Below are 20,824 nucleotides of genomic sequence, written 5' to 3'. Positions count from 1 at the left end.
TACTGTGTCCCTTAGCACTATTTTACTAAGAAATACTTTAGTGATTTTGGCTGGACTGTACATCTAGATGAATTGCAAATTATTCAAAAATCCTGAATGGCCTCTAAAATGTAGCAAAGTGGTGAGTCCTACTATCTCTCAGGATGGTAGAGAAAGGTTGGCAGAATCCACAATGTCAGGGAAGGTTCTCTCTCAGATAAAAGAGAAGTTTATCCCTTTTTGAAGCTCCCCTCACCAATCTTTTCCAACCTAAACTCCAAATATACATTTAGCTCCATTGGAGGTTTAAGTGTTCCCAAAGTAGTGTAGAGCCGGAGGATTCAGAATTGTGACATCATTTATCTAACACCTTTATAGAAAAAAAAGAAAAACTTAGCCTCAATATTTGTACTCTCAATGTTGGTTCACCTGGACAGTCCCTCATTGTTTATCTCTCTTGATGTTTCCATTACTTCTCTTCTTTTCAATGTCTCCATCTCCCTCATAAGGGTATTCCATGCTACCCCTTCAAATAGAGTAAAGAAGTTCTACCTTGAATCTAACTTTACATCTAGCAAAACTTTCCTCCGCCCAGATTTTTGCTGATTCCACCTTGGAGAAGGATGAGTTATGGCCCTATAGTTGGTGAAAACAATGGTGGGTCTTCAATCACCTTCAGTCTTTCACAACCAACAATGGCCATGGCTTGTTTTTCTCCCTGGATTACATAGAGAAAACATACCTTACTTTTTGGACCTGTTGCATCCTACATCCATATCATAAGCATCCTGGCTGCCACTCTAATTTTGTTCCCAATGTCTACTTTGGGCTCTCTTCCTCAATACTTATGACCTTTCTATTCCTAGATCTTTTTTAAAGACCCCGTCCATCTCTTCCATTGAATCATTGCTCCTGGACATTCATTTGAGCACAGCTTCACCTGCAGCTTTGCTTTAGGAAATATTCCTTTTTCCTTAACTATCCCTAAGGAATTCTTGCCCTTGTAATACCCAGGACTTGCCCAAAAAAGATAATAATTCCGATTATAAGTAAATTAGACTGCTTTAATATAAATAACTATTGAGCCAAAGCATATTCATTTGAAAAAGACTTTGAAATTTGAAGAAGAGAGTTAAGAGAAAAAAGAGAGAAAAAAAAAAAAACCCTGAAAACTATTTTCTGGAATTCTTTTTCTGTCTTTATTAATAGTCCTAACTTCTTCAGCTACCCAGAGAACTTTAGAATCATTTAGGAGCACCTGTATAAGACAACTTTGTTATTGACTTGCACTAATAAACATATTTGATCACTCTACTTTGGGAACATGGCTAGGATGGTTTGGAATTCAACTAATGAAAATCAGGCATGGGTTCATTAGAGTAAAAAGCTTTTTTTTACAGAAACAAAATATAAGTCCTTTAGAAATACTTGTTCTTTTTAATTAACTTAAATCATATTGTCATCCAGAGATAAGTGAAACATTCTCCCTCCTTTATTTATCTCCAGCATTTCATTCTCTCCCAGTCTTCTCCTCTATAAGGAGAGAATTTTAAATACATGGTATCACTCTGGGGAGGTTGAGAGAGATGCTTAATAGCAGGTATGCTTGCTCCCCGCCAGGCACTATGCTAATTTCTGTGAATACAAAGATAAGTAAAATCCAAACTCTGTTTCTTAAAAGACTCACAATTTATTTAGAAAAGCAGATAACTATGTAACCAGTTTATACTCAATGTGATTAGTACTTGCATAGAGTTTTAAATTAAGTGTTATGGATAAATAATAAGGGAATAGCTAATTTTGCTGAGGAGATTTAGAAAGATGTCATATAAATTAAATTGTAAATAGTGCAGAAATACAAAGGGTGGTTTGCAATAGAGCATATGTTGGCCCACCACTGCTTAAGGTTGGCCTTTGCACTTGAGGTGTGACTGATCCTAGAAGGAACCATCAGTTAGATGTTGTCAGAGACAGAAAGTAAAACATGAATAGAAGCAGAGTCTCAAAGAGGCTGTCAGCAACCCTGGTTTGGGCCAAGTGTCTGAATCAAGGCAACTGATGTCGCATGCAGAGCTGGAAGATTCCCACAATTGTATCTGAAAACAAAACATAAAAAGAGTGAAAACAAAGCACATATTGTAACATGGCTGTCAGCACTAGAACAGGCAGATGGGTACCAGCCATCCAACTGAGGTATAGCTTAGAGTTTTTCCAAAAGCTTGTGAGAGGAGCAGAACGGGGCCAGATCACCTGTTTACTCAAGAGGCAAATCCTCTAAGAAGTCATCTGCAGCCCGGAACATCTGCTTCAGTGCAGAGAGGATCAAAATGTCCTTTAAAGGATCCATCTCCCGCTCTGAAGCATAATTTTCAACCACCAAGATATTAGAAAGAGGAATGCCTAGCATCTTGTTGGCATTCTGTATCTGTGGAAAAATGAATTTAATAAGCATAAGTCTTATATCTGAAATTTGACTGATTTAAATATAATTCAAGAAACAGAAAAAGTAATGGCTTAATAAATTATTTTCTGAATATAATTATAATTCAGATCATTATTTTAAAGTGGGGTATAAACTTGAATCAACCAGGCAATTGATCCATTTCTTCATTTACCCATGAATATGTAGTGTGAGCACACACACACACACACAGTACAACACTATTACAATACTATCTAGTTGCGAAAAGTATTCCTTACCTGGCTTTGAGAAATCATAGATTTATTCATCTTTAAGAAGTTGTCTTGAAGAACTTCATAGCAATTATTCACTTTAGTAAACAATGCTACATGTGCTACACCTATATCAAATAGATAAATCAGTTATTTTATATCATAAACAGCAGTGTATCAACAAGGTAATTAAATATGTGTGAAAACAGTACTCTGTAAGGTAAAGTTAAGATCAGGAGAATGCAATATCCCCAAGAAATCTCAATATGGGACTTGAAGTTCTTCTAACAGGAGAAATTATTTCTTCCAAAGTGAGAGATCATTTCTAAATGCAATTAAATTCACTAAGTTGCAATCAGCTACTATTCCATTCAAATAGTGTGTTTTAAAGTGGCCAGGGGGTAAAAGTGGTTGCTGAATCTTGAAGACTACAAAAGAACCCCAAGAAAGAGAAAGTGAGGAAGATTGTGTGTGAGCATTTATAAAAGCAAAGTACACTGATTTCACAGTTCTACTAAGGACCTCTTGCCTTTTCCCTCAAACCGCAGAGATCAGATGAGTAAATCACACTCGGCTTCTAACTGAATCAAAGTTCTGCTTTACTAATAACTGCTTCCCCAGGAAGGACAGAGGGGATATCCCTACAAACCCCAAAGACATAAAAAGAATAAGAAAATACTACAAACAACTCTACATGCATAAATTTGACAACTTAGAAGAAACAGACTAAAACTACACACTACAAACTACCACAACTCATCTAATATGAAATAGATAATTTTAATAACTCTAAAACTATTTTTAAATTGAATTTGTGGTTTTAAAAACTCCTGAAAAAGAAATCTTCAGGCCCAGATGGCTTTAGTGGAGAACACTACCAGACATTTAAAAAGAAATTAATACCAGTTCTACACAATCTCTTCCAGAAAATGAAAGAGGAAGGAACACTTCCCAACTCATTTTATAACACCAATATTACCCTGAGACCAAAACCTGACAAAGACCACAGAAATTAAAAAAACAAAGAAACAAAAAATAAAAACCCAACAACTACAGACCAATATTCCTCATAAATATAGAGGCAAAAATTCTTAATAAGATATTATCATACAGGATTCAGCAATACATAAAAAGAATTATGCACCATGAACACAAGGGTTTTTTTCCTAGGGAGACAAAGTTGGCTTAAGATTCAAATTCAGTCAATATAATCCACGATACAAACAAGCTAAAGAGGAAAAAAGTCCCATGATCATATCAATCTATGGAGAAAAACCATTTGGCAAAATTCAACACCCATTCATGATTTAAAAAAAAAAAAAACTCCTAGAGAAGTAGGAATAAAGAAGAACTTCCTCAACTTAATAAAGAACTATTATTAAAAACCCATAGTTGACATCATAGTGGTGAAACACTGGATACTTTCCTCCTAAGATCAGAAACAAGGCAAGGGTATCTGCTCTCACCACTATTATTCAACATAGTATTGGAAGTCCTAGCCAGGACAGTAAGACAAGCAAAGGAAATAAAACACATACAAATTGAAAAGGAAGACATAAAATTGTCCCCATCTGAGATGGCATGAAATCCTAAGAATTCAACAAAAAATCTTCCTAGAGCTAACAAACTATCAATATCCCACCAAGATTTTTTTGTAGAAATAGACAAGGTAATTCTAAAATTCCCATGGAAATGTAAAGGCACTAGAATAGCTAAAACAATTTTGACAAATAAGAATAACGTGGGAGGAATTATTTTACGCACTTTAAGACCTATATTTTTATTATTATATAGCTACAGTTATAAAGACTGTGTGGTGTTGGTAGAAGAACGAACACATAGATCAAGGTAACAGAATACAGAACCCAGAAATAGATGCACAAAAGCAAGGACAATGAATTTTTGACAACAGTGCAAAAGCAATACAATGGAGCAATGATAATCTTTTCAACAAGTGGTGCTGGAGCAATTGAATATCCATAGGCAAAAATAAAATAAAATAAACTTTGACCTACACCTCACATCTTACACAAAAAGTGATTCAGAATTAATCATATATTCAAATGTAAAAAATAAGACTATAAAATTTTTAGAAGAAAACATAGAAAAAATTTGGGGACTTAAAGCTTGGTAAAGGATTTTAGACACAAAATGAAAAGCATGATCCTTAAAAGAAAAAAATTGATAAATTGGAGCTCACCAAAATTTTTAAAATTTAGTTTTGTGTAAGTCTCTGTTAAGATAATGAAAAGACAACTGAGCACTGGGAGAAACTATTTGCAAACCATATATCTGATAATTGACTCATATCTAGAATTTATCGATCACTTAAAACTCAACAGTGAAAAACCAAAGTGTCCAAATAGAAAATAGGTCAAAGACATGAAGAGATATTTTGCTGAGGAAGACACATACAAACAAATACGTACATTAAAAGATGTTCAATGTAATTCATCATTAGGGCAATGCAAATTAAGACCATGATGAGCTATCACTATACACCTATTAGAAGAGTTAAATTTTTTTTAAATAGCAATAATGGCAAATACTAGCAAGAATACAGAGAAACTAGATCTCTCATATATTGTTAAAATATAAAATGTGCAGTAATTCTGAAGAGTTGTTTGGTGGTTTCTTAAAAAATTAAACACACACTTAGCATAGGACCCAACAATCACAATTTCGGGGAATTATCCCAGGAGAATGAAAACTTATGTCCCACAAAAACCTGCACACTAATATTCAAAGGAGCTTTATTTGTAATAGCCAAAAACCAGAAGTAATCAAAACGTCCTTTGATAAAGAATGGTTAAAACAACTGTGGAATATCTATACCATGGATTACTACTCAACAATAAAAAGGAATGAACAATTGATATACACAACAACTTTGATGGAATTCAAAGGATATTAGGCTGAGAGAAAAAAGCCAGTCTAAAATCAGACATACTGTTGGATTCCATTTGTATAACATTCTCAAAATGACAAAAGTATGGAGGTGGAGGAGAGATTAGTTGCTGCCAAAAACTATGGATGGTGAGGATTGGGGGATACCATGACAAAGACTTTGTGGTGATAGAGTAGTTCTGTATCTTGATTGTAGTGGCGGTTACACGAATCTACATGTGACAAAATGACAAAGCTATACCAAACATTATAAGAGTGTTATATCTCCCGATTTTAATCTTTCTGGTCTAGTCACATAATGTGGGGAGGTGACTCCCCTATCTAGCCACAGGAAAATCACACATGACAAAAAAAACTATGGCCTTTCTAGTGTTTAAGTACTGAAGACTAGGATTTAGGGTCTTGCTTTCAATAAAGCCTTTGGATGATCTCCATCTGCTGTTGCCACCAACTAACCCAGGGCTCGGGAAATCGGATGAAGGGGGCATGGGACCTTGCTGTACTCTTTTTGCAATTTCTTGTGAATATATCATTATTTCCAAGTAAAAATATTTTAATAAGTACAATGAGACTCACCGCAGTTTAATACTTCTTTCTGAACTTGTTTGAACTTTGCCACCATTTTAGAGGAGAGATTGTCAATAGAGTTGATATCAAAGACATAAGCCACGCAGTGAATCCTGTCTTTCAGTGATGGAGAGGTGATGAATGTAGGATGCTTGGGTGTAATTGGTTTATGGGGACTAAACTGTTATAGAAACATAAGGTAACATTTAGAGAGTCTCTGCTGAATTCTTTCAGATACAATTCATGTTTCAAACATGCCCAACACTAACCTCCAAGCCAAAACCTTCCCTTCCCCCCGATACTCCTTCCCCAGATGAGTTAGTAGCACGCCTTTCATCCTTCCTCTCCACTGTTAGCATGGTGACATTATGTCTTTTTTATAAAACAACACACTCCGTTGCTTTGGCAAAAATGGTGATTATAACTTAATTATCCATAATGGAAATATTTCAGAAAAGTACAAATAATGTTTTTTTAAAACCTAATTTCAAAACTCTTGTATACTTAAATGCACTAATTGAGAGAAAAGGCAAGAGAAAAATATATTGAAAATGCCATTTAAACTAAAACACTATAATTTCTTTTAATTTTACAGAAGAAAAAGAAACTAAAGTGAAAAAAATACCAAATTTTAAATTAACATCTCCTTACCACAAGACAATAATCTTTCCAGGGTTAAGAAAATAATTACAAAACATAATACAAGTCTGGGTTCATTATTTTTTTAACTCTATGTTTCAATGTTGGACTGAATTGATTGACTCCGTGCTGTGAAAAATGAAGGTGCTCATATGTCTATGATTTCTCCCATTTCTCTGCCCTGCTCCTCCTCCCTGTATCTTTATGTCTTTTTAGATTGTGAGCTTCTTAAGGATAGGATTATGTTCATATTCAAAACTAGCATAGTATCTGACACAAATTTGGTTTTTAATCAACAGTTTTTAAATAAATAAGTGCATAGTTAAGGTTTCCAATCAAGCACAATTGAGAGGCAAAGGAGGTCACTGCTTAGAAACTGAGGCTGATTTTATTGTACCTAAAAGAAAGGTGATAATAATGGTTAACTTTTTGAGAACTTAGAGTACATCTTCTCATTTAATCTTCTTAGCCACCTATGAGATGAGCATTAGCATTATCTACATTTCACACACACATGAAAAAACTAAGACTTACAGAGACAAGTATGTAACTTGCTTATGGGTACACACCTAATTGGTGGCAGAGCCAACCTTTGAATCTAAGTATTTAAGTAGTGAAGCCTGATTACTTTCAGTATAACATCACACTTCAACAAAAAGTGGTTGTTTCAATATTTTGCCTAAGAGATTATTAAAGTGCAAGAGATTATACTACTACTTTCCTACTATTTTACATCATTGTAAAGAATGATATAAACACAGCTCCTCCTGAACTTTCCCTGGAACCTATATGAGTAGAATCTTGCCTTTTGGCTATATTTCTTAATGCTATAGAAAATAAGAGCTGTTATCTACTTTCCTTACATGAATACTTATTAAAGTACAGCAGTGTTGGTTGGTGTTAAAACCACTTTATGACAGTTGAAACTGCCTGGGGTAAAAAGTCAATGAAAAGCATTGATGAAAATGATTTGAAATGTTTTAGACATTGAAGGATGCTTACCTGATATCTGTCTGGCACGCAGCCTTTTAAGATGTGGGGTATGTCAGCCACACATAAGCCTACTCCCTCTTTCTCATCCAGCCCCATGGTGTCACACAACATACACGGCAGAGATTTACCATCTTTTCCATCTTTAACAGAATATATCCTATACTGTAAAACAAAACACATCAAGTATAAAAGTTCATTCTTCAACTAGCCTTCAAGACATGGCAATAGGAAAAATAGAAACTGGTTAATATTTTTAAACTGTGGTCCTCAAACATTTTAGTCTCAGGGTCAACTTAGACCCTTAAAAATTATTGAGGGTCCCAAAGTTATTTTATTCATGTGAGTTATATCTATTGACATGTAACATACTAGAAATTAAAACAAAAAATTTTAAATATTTCTTAAATCATTTAAAAATACAATTATGACCCTGTTACATGTTAATTATCAATTTTACAAAAAAAAATATTTTCCAAAAAAGTTATAGAAAAGAGTGGAATTGATTTACTTTTTGCAATTCTCTTTAATGTCTAAATTAATAGAAAAGAGCTGGATTCTCATATTTGCCTCTGCATTCAATCTGTTGTGATATACTGCTTTGGTTGAAGTACATGAAAAAAATCTGGCCTCACACATACATGTAGTAGGCAAGGAGGGAGTATTTAATTTAACAGCTTTCAGAGAATTATGGACATTCCTCATTAATAATACATCAAAGCTGAACAAGTGATAATTTCTCAAAGATTAGCTGCAATGTGAAATTCATGACGTTTTCATACTATTACATTAAGTTCGTTGATCTATCTTACACTTTGAATATATCTTTTATCCATCCATGATTTTGTAACCTGATGCATTGGTCATTTGAAAATATTGGTTCACTGTCTTATCTGGATGGTCCAAATATTGGCACATTTCATTGTACAATATTAAAACATCATATTTGTTAATACCATCATAAATCTCATTAGATACGTCTTTAAGTTCTTAAGTTTTCAAGCTCGAAGTGGTGGATACAAGTTTCCCAACGTTCTAATTTTTTCTTAAAAGCTCAAATGCTATCTTTGGTAACAAACACTGTGAGTTGTTGTCCTTGAAGTGACAGGCTCATTTCGTGCATTTTCCCCAAAAATGTCTACCAAATACACAAGTATGACTCAGCAAGTCTTTCAGTTGTCTTTTCAATCAAAAATGTTACATGAGAAAAGTTCAGCTTACAACTCAGTTGCACTAGTGCCCTTGCTAGACAACCAGCATATTTTGACATGCATTAGGAGCTCTTTATATGCACTTCCCATTTCATCACACAAAATTTTTAAATGATGTGCATTTAAAAGTTGAGTTTAAATAAAATCAATAATTGTTACTGATTCATCAAGGAAATTCTTAAGTGAAACTGGCATTTTGTTTGTTTTTACTGCAAACTCAGTGGTAGGGAAGATTACAGTGACTGTAGTAGTGTTTGGTGCCATTGCTTGATTCATGCTAAGGTGCCAACAGATAAAATTATATTTGTTTGATCAATTCAAATGTTAATACACTAGAAAGAGCAAAAAGCATCTTAGTGTTTTAAAAACAGTTTTAAGCTCACAGATCCCCTAAAAGAGTTTCAGGGACTCTAAGGGGTCCACAAACCTCACTTTAAGAAGCACTACTTTAACAAAGCTTCTTTTCTAGACACACTCAGTCTGATCCCAAGACTATTTTTCAGGAAAACTCTGAAAAAACTTTATTTATTGGTCAAATACACTTCCAACATAGACACAACTATGGAAGATTTGGGAAGAATCACAAAGAAAAGGACTTCTCAGAGACACCAGACAATACTCTAATCACCATTCTCCCACTCTAAACGAGGAAGTGGAGAATACCCCTGTAGCCTATTGTAATTTGTGTTTTTGTTTGTTTTCAAATGTGTTAAGAAATATTAGTTTCATTTAACCAGTTTTCACAGCTGAATATTTATTCTATAAAAACTTTACTGATTGTACATTTTATATATAGTTCAAACTACTGAACGAAAAAAGTAGGTCCCAAAATGCAAAATTACTGCACCAACCAATCCAAGGTAAAGGCAGATTTACACGCCGTACAGCTCTCCGAGGCCAGGAGGTGGTCAGTTTTAAGTATAAATGTCAAAACTGTACAAAATAAGGTTTTGATTTTATTTCATTCTTCATACATTCCATATGATTGCGAGCTCAGAAACCTACTGAATGGTAGGCATCTGGAATCAGGAATCAGTCCCCACTCCTGACAGGAATGCAGGTGTCTATTTACACAGGGCACTCTTCAGACAGCAATCTGTACTTGGTATATTGTGTTGACATGAAAGCAGAGACCAAGAACATTAAACGTCGATATAAGGTAGTTCTTTCTCTTAAAAAGGAGTTTCTGCATTTAATAGTGTGCCAAAAGAATTTTAACTTGTTAAATAAAATATATTCTAAGTGAACCTAAAAATTACACTTTATAAACATAAAAATACTTTTATTTTTGGTGTAATACATCAATCATATCTGCAAATAGAAAACCAAAACTGTATATAAAGTAGTAGTTTTCACCCAGCAACAAGAAGCACTTATGTAGTTATTTTTCAAAAGGGTCAGAAAAAACTAATTATATACCCACTAAGATTAACTTATAACTTAGATATCATACTTACCGCTATTCAGTGATTCACTAATACAGCACAACAAGCTTTCCCCTAGAGAGAGTGGTTTCTTCCTGTCAACTGGGTAAGAATCGGACATATTTAAAAAAGAAGGGAGAATCAATTGACTTCTCAGCGTGAATCCTACATGCGTTTTAGTCTGGGGGTATGTCCATCAGTGGGTGTTTAATCAGAAGTACTTATCCTGAAAGATAAGTCTTCCCATTGATTTAGAATTTTCCATCTCGGAGGTTTTGTACCTTCTTGGAGACAAAGGCATGCCTCAGATTTTTCTGTATTTCTATTTGGGGCAGGGGAGGCGAGGCTGGCTAACACCTCTTTAGATTCTGTTTTCGAGAGGGTAAAAAACAAGGAAAACAAACATTATTCCAGACTTTTCTGACACCCAAACTAGGAAAACACACTTCTTTTTTATACAGTCCTAGCCAAAGATAACAAAAATTAGAGCCTCAAAGAGCAGCCCAGAGCTCTCCATTATACTTTTATACCTGTGTGTGTATTAAGTATAAAATAATGACGTTTGGACAAAGGAGCTTTGTAGTTATTTATTTTAAAGTTACAGTACTTAGAAACTCCTTGGTAATAAATTGCTTGGCTATTTCAAGTCCTGCTTCCAAGCGTGAGCGCCAAGTGAACGTGTTTCAGGCTGGGAGGGTGGGTCCGGGCCCCGGGGAGCCCCAGCCTCCCTGCGCCATGCGATTCCGGGGTCGTCTGGGGGCAGCCCGGCCGTCAGAGCTCGTCGATCTTCCTCTGCAGGTACTTGAGCATGGAGTCCATGCCCTGGGCCGAGCCCCAGATCTTCTTCAGCACCTCGCACTCCCGCTCGTTGGCCTGCTCCAGCTCCAGCTTTCTGCTGCAGCGCACGAGGGCCTTGGATTCCACGAGCACAACCTGGTTGCAGGAGGCGAGCTCCTTAAGGCGGACCATGACTTCCCGGGTGAAGGTCCCGGGCCAGAATACCTAGGCGCCCAGGCCTTTGCCGCACGCCGCCTGCGCCGTCAGCTTCCGCCTGCTGAGCAGCGTTTCGTTCGCAGATGCTCCTCCCATTACCGTGGGAAACATAACGGTGGTACAGCCGTCTGGCCTCTGTCCGAAGATAGCAGCGGGTGTTTGGAACCGAGCCTTTTCATTGGCCCAAACCACGTCACAGAGAGGCAGTATGGACGCTCCTCGTCCAATGGCTGGGCCGTTTACGGCTGCAGTGATAGGCTTCTTAAACTGAATGAAAGCATTCACGAAGTTTCTGAAGGCCTCGGCCATCTTCGTGTTCTCCCTCTTCCGGTCGTCGGTCTGGCGCGCCGCCGGATGAAGTAGATGAAGTCGAGGCCGCAGCAGAAGACGCTGCCCAGGCTGCCGAGCAGCACCGGCTTGCTGTCTCGGTGGCGGCCGTGCTCTCGGCGCTCTGCACTTCCGCCCTCACCTCTGGGTTGAGTGAGTTGTTCTCGGACGACTTCGTGGACAGCAGGATGTGGGTGAAGCCTTCCTGCTTCCGGACGACGATGTCCCTGTACCTGTAGGTGCTTTCCGTCTGCCTCACTGCCGCTGGTCAAAGGGCTGGTCTCGTCCGTCGTCGATGAATTTCCTCCTCCCGGTCGTCACTCCCGTGACCGACGTCTGCAGGTTGGTGGTCTTGTTGGCTGTGCGCGCGTCCGTGAATGGGGAGGAACCTTTCCCCTTCACGGCTAGCCCCGTGGCCATGGCCGCGGTCAGGGGGCCGGACACCTGAGGCACCAGCAGGGGTATCCCGGGCCGGCCCCCCCATCCGCGGCCGCTCGGCACCGGGGCCCGGCAGAGCCCCGACCGGCTTTGTGGCCGCCACCGCCAGCGCCACCGTGTCCTCCTGCCCTTGCTCGGCGGGGTCCAGTTTCTCGGGGCGCTCGTTCTGAAAGCCGTCCCCCGCGGTCCTGCTCTTGATAGGGCTCTTGGGCACGAGGATCTTTATGCCTGCCGTGGCCAGGTCCATGTTCTTCCGGTTCAAGAGGGACGGGGCTGGGTTCTTCCTGAACTTCTGGCCGGCGGCAAACAGCGGGCTGGTCTTGGGCTCGTGCTCTTTGCCGGCCATTAGTGATTTAGGAGAGGCCTTGGAAAAGATGCTGTTGGTGGGTCTGGAAATCTGTTTCCTAGCATTGTTCGGGGAGGTCCGATTGGTTCTGGTGAAGGTGCCCTCCTTCTGCTTCTCGGTGTGGAGCCTGTTAAAATCGTGGATATACTCCTCTCGGTTCACCAGGTGCTGCTCCGGCTCCCAGGTGTTATCCCCACTGTCATAGCCCTTCCACCGAACCAAATACTCTGTCTTCCCTTTTTTGTTTTTCCTTTTGTCAACGATCCTTTCAACCTGATGTGAGTTAGTGGTGGAGACCAACATACACGAGTTTACTCCTTTTCCAAATTTATCCGAACGATTGGTATTCGACAGTCTGTACCACTCAAGATAAGACTCTTCAGATCAGGAGTTAAAGCCATGCCACATTTTGGCAGAACAATGACTAATATCTTAAATTAGAGGTTATTTTCTTTCCCTGCTCAACAGCCCAACCAATCACTTATTCAGTTCTCCCAAGAATCTCAACCTATTGTAATTTGTGATGGAGTCAAAGCTCCCATTGCTCCATGAAATGCCTAGGAGCAATCCCACTGGAGATTTTGATCTAAGTGAATGGGGTTTACTGGTACCTCAACATGAAAGGAATTACATGAAGCATGAGAGTTAGATACTTAAAGTACATTATAAAATTTCAAGATCAATAGGCACATTCATAGTGACATTAACCATTAACCTGTTTCCTTTACTTCAATTCTTCAGAAAGAAGGGTCTCTGAGCAATAAAATATTCCATTTCCTTCACAAATACTCTGTCCCGTTTTCCTTCAGTGTATATAGTATTTGCATTCTATTTGGACTTAAGGACTTACATCTTCTCTTAAAGCAATGCCTTAGGAGTTTTCAACATAAAAAGAAGGCAGAGAAATTCTGTCCTGATGAGTACCACTATTATAGCATCTATCACATTGAATACTACTTATTTTTTTATTAATTGCATTGGTCCCTGAGATCCCTCAGTAAAGGGACCAAGTATTATTTGCCCTTAGGTCTCTATTGCAACACAGTATTTAGCAAACATAAACATTTCAATCAATGCTTAATGTCCTGATTTGCTGTTGTGGTATTTTGCCTTGGCTCCTAAGGCTAGGCTGATATATCATAATAAAGCCACTCAAGTGGATAGAATATAGCCAACATCAAGAAATAAGATGTGATTCTTGAAAGTCCTAGAAAATACTTTCAGTTATTGAATGTGACACAAAACTAAAATGAGCTATTGCTGTCTTATGCCAAATTATGCATTGACAATGTACAACATATTCCCAATCAGAAGATAACAATATTAGACTATAGCAATCATAGAAAAACACAGCTTGATTATGAAATTTTCTATTAATTCCCTTTATTCTTTTTGTTTGTATGATAACATTGACAAGCACAGAATGGAAGTTTCTAGATAAATATTGCACTGTAATTGGTAGGTCTTTCAGGTAACATTTTTAAAAATGGTGTTAGTATTGTACTATTTCCTTAAATCTATTAATTTACAAATAAGATAGTCTTTATAGGAGCATTGATAGATTGATTTACCCCTGTGAAGGTTTAAATCACTGTTTTGCTTCTCATGGTCATTTCTTATAAAATAATAATTGTAATCCATAAAACAAAATCCTCAGAAAATCCTGAAATAACTTACCTGTTCAGTAATGCTGGTGACATCAGACCCCACTATGGCTTGGTGAGTCAAATGACCGTGGAAAATGGACTTCACTGAATTGAAAAAACTGGACTTTCCGGACCCCACTGGACCCAACAAGAGAATACGGATTTCTGAAACCAAGTCTGCATAGGGCCTGTAGGCTCTGAGGTCTGCTAAGAGACTATTTCTGTGCCTGTAAAAATGCAGTAGTTAAATACAACAGGCAAATTTCCATAAGGAAGAATACAATTTTCCTGGCGCTTTTCTTCCCTCTGAAAGGTATGGTTTAATGCTTACTTATTATTTTGATATTAACATCTATCATATGACTTGAAAGGGTCTAAGGTTATACATTTTGTGCTTGAAGAAAATGCACTTATCTATATCTGACTAAGTTAAACATTAACCAGCAACCAAATCATTGCTAAACTGTTAGCCTTAGACCATATAAATCTAATAAGAAATAACAGTAACACTGAAGATGAATTTTCAGTAAAAAGGTTATATTAAGGAGAAATAAAAATAAAATAAATGCAATGCAGGCATTTATCTATAAACTGGGGAGAAGGGACTTTGTTTTTAAAATTTTCCGAGGTTCCTCGAAAACTTTATTCTCAAGGAAAGGATTCAGAGGAATTTTTTAAAATGGTCATCTTGACTCTGTCTGGAAAACTTTGAATGTAACAGGGCCAAAGTGAAACATGAAGTCAAATTGTCATCAGGTGGATCTTAAAAGTTTCAGTTGGTAGTGGTTTTGTTTTTGTTGCTGTTCTACATTGTCTTGAACACATTATGTCTGGAACACTATAACCGATTTTTATCACTCCAAGTGATACAATTTTTAATTTTACTATTTGTTGATGCCATTTATACAGTTGGTGAGTAATGAAATGAGTAATAGATAGTCCAAGAAACTAACTTACTGTGTGGCTCTTGTTATCCTGTTTATGTAGCCTGCAGCATCCTTAATTCCTAAAGGAAATAAACAGCATAATAATGTTTAAACTTGTCTGGTTTAATGTGGCCAAGTCTACCTTCTAAATAGGGTATTGAGTCTTCTTGCGTAACCCAGCTGAGCTGTTGGGTTAGGAGTTAGGGTCGGCAGCATAACGAGATGAAGAGGAGCTAAAATTTTCTTCTTTGTACATTAAGTCACTCTGCAAACTCATATAATTATGCCTAGAGGTCCTCGAGCTGACCCAAAACGTGTCACGTGTCAAAATACTGAGGCCTTCCCCCCACCCTTTCTCTCTCTCTATCTCCATCTCCACCTCTTCACTCACACTTCTCAACTTACTTTGATCAAAGCTGCCTATTCTTTCTGGGTAGTAACCCCATAACCTTTAGGCCTTCCAGGTTTCATTTTTGAGCTTATAAAAAATTTTGCGGCATGAAATTCAATTGTCTGTCTCCTTTTTCCTTGTTCACGTAGATTAATTATGACCTACCAAACACAAAGACTAGAACCAGAATGTAGGATTATCTAATTTAACATACCTTCCACTCGAAAAACTTCACATTCCAAAACTCGGTAGCGTAAGTCAGAATTTAGTCCTAATTTTTCCATTAAAAGTTGAGGTATAACAATGGTTCTGTTGTATAAATCTAGAGATAAGTACTGAACGGGAGAAATAGAAAACTGAAATTCCAGTTGGTCATTGCTAATTTTCGATGTTGAATTTAAAAATGCACCTGTCATTTCCATTGTTTTATTCTTTTGAAGTGAAAAATAGAAGGAAGTATTTGGCTTTCTAAAACTTTCAGAGATTTCAGGATAATGCCCAAGCATAAAGATACCAAAACTATTCGTGGGGCAATAAATCATTGTTACAGTGGATCCCTGACGAATGCACCTATCATGCATATTGCTAATTCTGTTTCCATGGACAGTAGACTTATAAAGAAGTATCAAAGAAACATTTCCAAGCAGCTTTTGAAGACTCTTTTCCTCATTCCATGTCAGTGTGGTTCTCACTGCCATTGTTCTGTATCTAGTGAGAAAAAAAATTAATAGTTTGAGAGAGTAGTATAGCATTGTGGTTTCTGCTATACTAGTTCCAGTGAGTTATTTTTGCCTCTCGCCCACTTATTTGGATTTGGATTATAAGGCTATATATATAGTACACACATACACATATATACATATATATGCATATATATAAAACTATAGGTAGATATGAAAAAATAGATAATTTAGATATTTAAAATATCATTAATTTTTTAAGGTCAGTAGAAAAAATAAACAGACTGGATTAAAAAAATAGAGAAAAATTAATGAATTAGAACAGGGATCAGCACACTTTTTCTTAATAACAGATAGTAAAAATTTTAGGCTAAGTGGGTCATAAGGTCTCTACCACAATGACTCAACTTTGCCAATGTAAGGCAAAAGCAGCCACAAACCATATTTAAACAAATGCACATGACAGTGTTCCAATAGAAGTTTTTCTACAAAAATAGATGGCTGGCACATAGGCCATAGTTTGCCAACCCATGAATTTGAAGATAGAAATGAGAAATTAATTCAGAAAACAGTGTACAAAGAAAGAAATTGAAACATGAGAGGATTAAATAGGGAGGTCCTAAGTGGCAAAATAGACCATTAGCCATCACACCAATTCTTTCAATAAGAAAAATTAGAAACACAGGATAAACTGTAAAACAGATATATTTGAAAGTATTAGAGAGAAAAAAAAGCAGTGAAGAATTATGTTATTGGCTAAGATTTGGAAAAGAAGTGAAGACAGAGAGGTAAGCTTGGCATTTGATGCATCTGTCAACTTTAGAAGATGCTAAGAAGTTCAGCAAGGCTTTTGCTAGATTCATAGAGCGAGGGTAATATAGCACAACAAAGAGGGTGCCTTCACAACCCTCCCCGAGTCCATGCATGACAATTATGATGAGCTACAGAGAAGAAGCACCAGTGGACTGGGAGATAGACTTAATTTCATCTCTAGTCTTCTCAATCTATAATCAGATTAAGACAAATGAGGATTGCCAGTGTCTCTAGCTACAGGACAGATGCAATATAAACTTTGGATGAAGAGAACATTTTCTTAACTTTAAATTACCTCTACATTTTCTTGATATTCAATGTCTCACACTCATCATAAACACAGGGGAGCAGACAAAACAACATGATAGAAAACCAAGAGAAAAAATAGAAAAGAAAATAGAAACAAATCCATACTGATCATGGAATTACCCATAGCAATTTTTAAATAACTAAGCTTGGTGTGTTCAAATAAGTTAAAGATAAGATTGAATGGTTGACAGTAAAACGGAAAAAAAAAATTTAAGGAAATTCTGGACTTAAAAAAATATATCTGAAATTTAAAACTTGAAAGATACATTTAACTGAAGGTTAAACACACTTAAAAGGAATAATTAGTTGGAAGAAACTATATCAAACTGAAACAATGAGACAAAAAGAAGAGGAAGAAAAACAAAGGACAAAAGAGACCAGAGGGTACAGTAAAATTAGCTAACATCTGTGCAACTAGAGTCTAAGAATGAGAGAAGGAAGGAATAGAACATATATTAAAATAGTCCTACAAAACTCAAAAAAGCAAATCTCAAAACATTTCAAAGCACTATAATTTTGAATAAGAATATAGGCTAGAAATCAGAAAAAAAATTAAAAACGATCCCCTAATACATTAGAAAATAAAGAAATCTACTACTAAGAAATCTCTGGATCAAATAAGAAAACAATGAGATCTGGAAAATTTAATAAATGATAATAAAATATTATTGTTGAAACTTGTGAAATGAAGCTAAAACATACTGTAAAAAATGTATATAATTAAATGCATGTATTAGAAAACAAGAAAGGCTGAAAATGAATTATATAAACTTCAACTTCACAACGTCAAGAAAAAAAGCCAATTAAACACAAAGAAAAAAGAAATTAATAAAAGTAAAAGCAAAAATTAATAAAGCAAAAATAAGTATACAAAGAGAAGATCAACAGAACCAAAGTTAGTTTTTAAAAAGAATAATAAGATGTGTAAAACATTGCTGATACTGATAAAGAAAAAAAGGTGGTGGGGTGACAATGTATCAAGGTCAAGAACATAGACAAGAACATGTATATATGCTACAAACAATAAATATATTGTTTAAGCTGAACAATTTTTTAAAAATAAATTTGAAAATAGGCAAATTTGAAATGGACCAATTCTGAGAAAAACAAAACTTACCAAAACTGATATGAAAATAAATAGAAAAAAATGAATAATCTCATAGCCATTTAAAAAAACAGAATTCATCATTAAAGACTTCCCACAAATAAAACTCAAGGATAAGTGGGTCCAATAGCTAAACCAAACTTTGAGGGATCAACTTTACAATCTTAAACACTTCAAGAGAATAATTTAGAGACCAACACATTACAATGGCATTATAAGCAAGGAAATTTGCAAGCTAGTCTCACTCCTAAATACTGATGCAAAAATCCTCAGCAAAATATTAGCAAACCTAAAGAAAAAAGAAGTGAAGCAGATTTTTTATTTAAACCTCATTCGCAAAAGCAGCAAATAAAATAATGTTCCTAGGAGTAAATTTTTTAAATATGCGAGCAACTTCTGAAGAGATAATTATATGAAGAATGTTATAAAGGACATGAAAAATGACCCAAATAAAAACCTACCCAACTTTCTTGGATGAGAAAAGCCTTCTTAAAAATGATATCAATTCTTCCAAAATTTATCTTTCAATTCAGTGCAAGCTCGATCAAAAGCCCAAGAACATTCTTTCCACTGAATGTAAGAAGATGATCTGAAAGTTCACATTATATTTCAAGGAGCAAAGAAGAGCCAAGAGAGTTCTGAAGAAAAACAAGTTGAGACATATAAAATTATGATAATTAGGAGAATGTGAGAGTGGCACTAAGATAGTCAAGAGCCCTGAGACTGACCAACTTTCATAGCCAGGGTCCCCTAGAAAACAAAGCTTAAGGCCGAGTTTACATGCAGAGGCTTTATTGTGGGGTTCAAATCCAGAGAAATAAACATGAGGTAAAGCAGAACGTGAAATCGAGGACTTGACCAAATACAAAGTTGACACAACTGATTACTCAGCTTGGAGAGCAAGTAATAGCTCTATAGGAAAAAAATTTTAATTAAATCATATGATCCTCATAATCTCATAACATCCTTAAAAGCAAATTCCAGTTGATGTGAGGCACTAAATGTGCAAAGTTTTAGAAGGAAATGCTGGAGAGTATCATTATGACCTCTGTATTGGGAAGGATTTCTAAAATAAGATACTAAAAGTACAAACTATAAAGGAAAGAAAGATAAATTTGACTACATTAAAACTTAAGTTTTTCTTACAATAAAAGATACAACAATGCAACTTTAAAACACATTTATCCTACAAATATTATCCAACATATAAATAAGAAAACCACAAACAACCTAATAGAAGAGTAGTCAAAGTATGTGAACAGGAAATTCACAGATGAAGTAACTCAAATGGGCTATAAACATATGAAAAAATGTTCAATAGTTCTAGTGACAAGGAACTGTAAATTAAACAATAATGAGATATCATTTCACATGAAACAAAAGTCCAGTGATACTAACAGTTGACCAGGACATAGAAATTCAAGAATACTTACATTGTCCTGATGGGCATGCAACATTTTGGAAAGCAAGTATATGCATAGCAGCATCGTTTATGGTGATGTTAGAAGATTGGATGTACAAATTTTGGCATATTCATACAAGGAAATACTAAAGGGCATTGAAGTGACTGAACTAGACCTATTTGTATCAACATGGATAAAGCTCAAAGAATTAATTGGAAAAAAGCAAGTTGAGAATGAGACTCTTAGTATGATACCATAAATAAACTGTTAATACAAAAAGCAATACTAGAGATCATTTTAGATACATACATATATACAGTAAAAGCATAAAAACAAGCATGACGATAATTTATACCAAAGTCTGGGTAGTGTTTCCCTCTGGGAAGGAAGAGAAGGGAAGATAATGTAGGAGAGACTCTTAGATAATTTCAACAGGATCTGTAATGCTTTGGTTTTCAAGGGAAAAAAAACCCAAACCATTCTAATTAAATAAAGCAAATCATTCTAAAAATCAGATAGAACTGTATAAGATTACAGTAGAGTTCATTTATTCTCTATAGTTCCCTGTTTTTGAAATATTCATTAAAAAACAAAACCAGTGAAAGAGAAAAGCATGATCATTAGCAGTGATTTCACTCTGAAACTTTTTTCAAAGAAAGAAAAACAGGCAACTTTCTTCGCACACAGCTAGGAAACATTGGATGGCAGCAAGTCACTTACCGGTTTTTCAGAGTTGGACGAGGCTTAAACTGCTCTCTCTGATTTATGGAACAGCCACAATTGGGACACTGAAGGTTCTGCTGAGATCAGTGGTTTCCTGTTCATAAGAAAGGAAAGTGAAACTCAAAGCAGCAAACCATCAGGAGACAGCAAGCCACCTGCTGTTAAGTTTCTTTTTCTCTAGTGAAAAAGAGGAAACAATAAAACAAAAAAAAAGATTCCTGTTGAGCACATGAAAAAGATCTTTGGTCCCCTCTGCAACCCACATCTAGGCATGCATGAAATGGCAATTATTAATTAAAAATTGTGATAAAACTAATAGTTAATAATTTCTTGT

The 20,824-nt window shown here is 36.1% G+C and overlaps 1 protein-coding gene and 1 pseudogene across 3 annotated transcripts; both read right to left on the bottom strand.

Moving 5' to 3' along the window:
• Positions 1–1,294: 1,294 nt before the first annotated feature.
• IFI44L (interferon induced protein 44 like) lies at positions 1,295–20,569 on the bottom strand. Of its 3 annotated transcripts, XM_007191792.3 has the most exons (10): positions 20,488–20,538; positions 18,826–19,002; positions 15,672–16,165; positions 15,098–15,146; positions 14,172–14,367; positions 7,768–7,920; positions 6,136–6,307; positions 2,680–2,780; positions 2,230–2,404; positions 1,974–2,075 (listed from the first exon to the last, which is right to left on the bottom strand). In XM_007191792.3, exons 3-9 carry the CDS (start codon positions 16,153–16,155, stop codon positions 2,234–2,236), a joined length of 1,326 nt encoding a protein of 441 aa, XP_007191854.2. In that variant the 5' UTR covers positions 16,156–16,165; positions 18,826–19,002; positions 20,488–20,538; the 3' UTR covers positions 1,974–2,075; positions 2,230–2,233. The 3 variants fall into 3 exon arrangements, with proteins under 3 accessions (XP_007191856.2, XP_007191854.2, XP_028024727.2); XM_007191794.2 differs by lacking the exon at positions 2,230–2,404 and having other exon boundaries at positions 1,295–2,075; XM_028168926.2 differs by lacking the exon at positions 18,826–19,002 and having other exon boundaries at positions 20,488–20,569.
• On the bottom strand, positions 11,162–12,797 carry LOC102997472 (chromodomain Y-like protein; annotated as a pseudogene).
• Positions 20,570–20,824: the final 255 nt, after the last annotated feature.

This window comes from Balaenoptera acutorostrata, chromosome 1 (genome assembly GCF_949987535.1).
Source record: "Balaenoptera acutorostrata chromosome 1, mBalAcu1.1, whole genome shotgun sequence".
Classification (NCBI taxonomy): domain Eukaryota; kingdom Metazoa; phylum Chordata; class Mammalia; order Artiodactyla; family Balaenopteridae; genus Balaenoptera; species Balaenoptera acutorostrata.
This window is presented reverse-complemented; position numbering and strand designations above follow the sequence as displayed.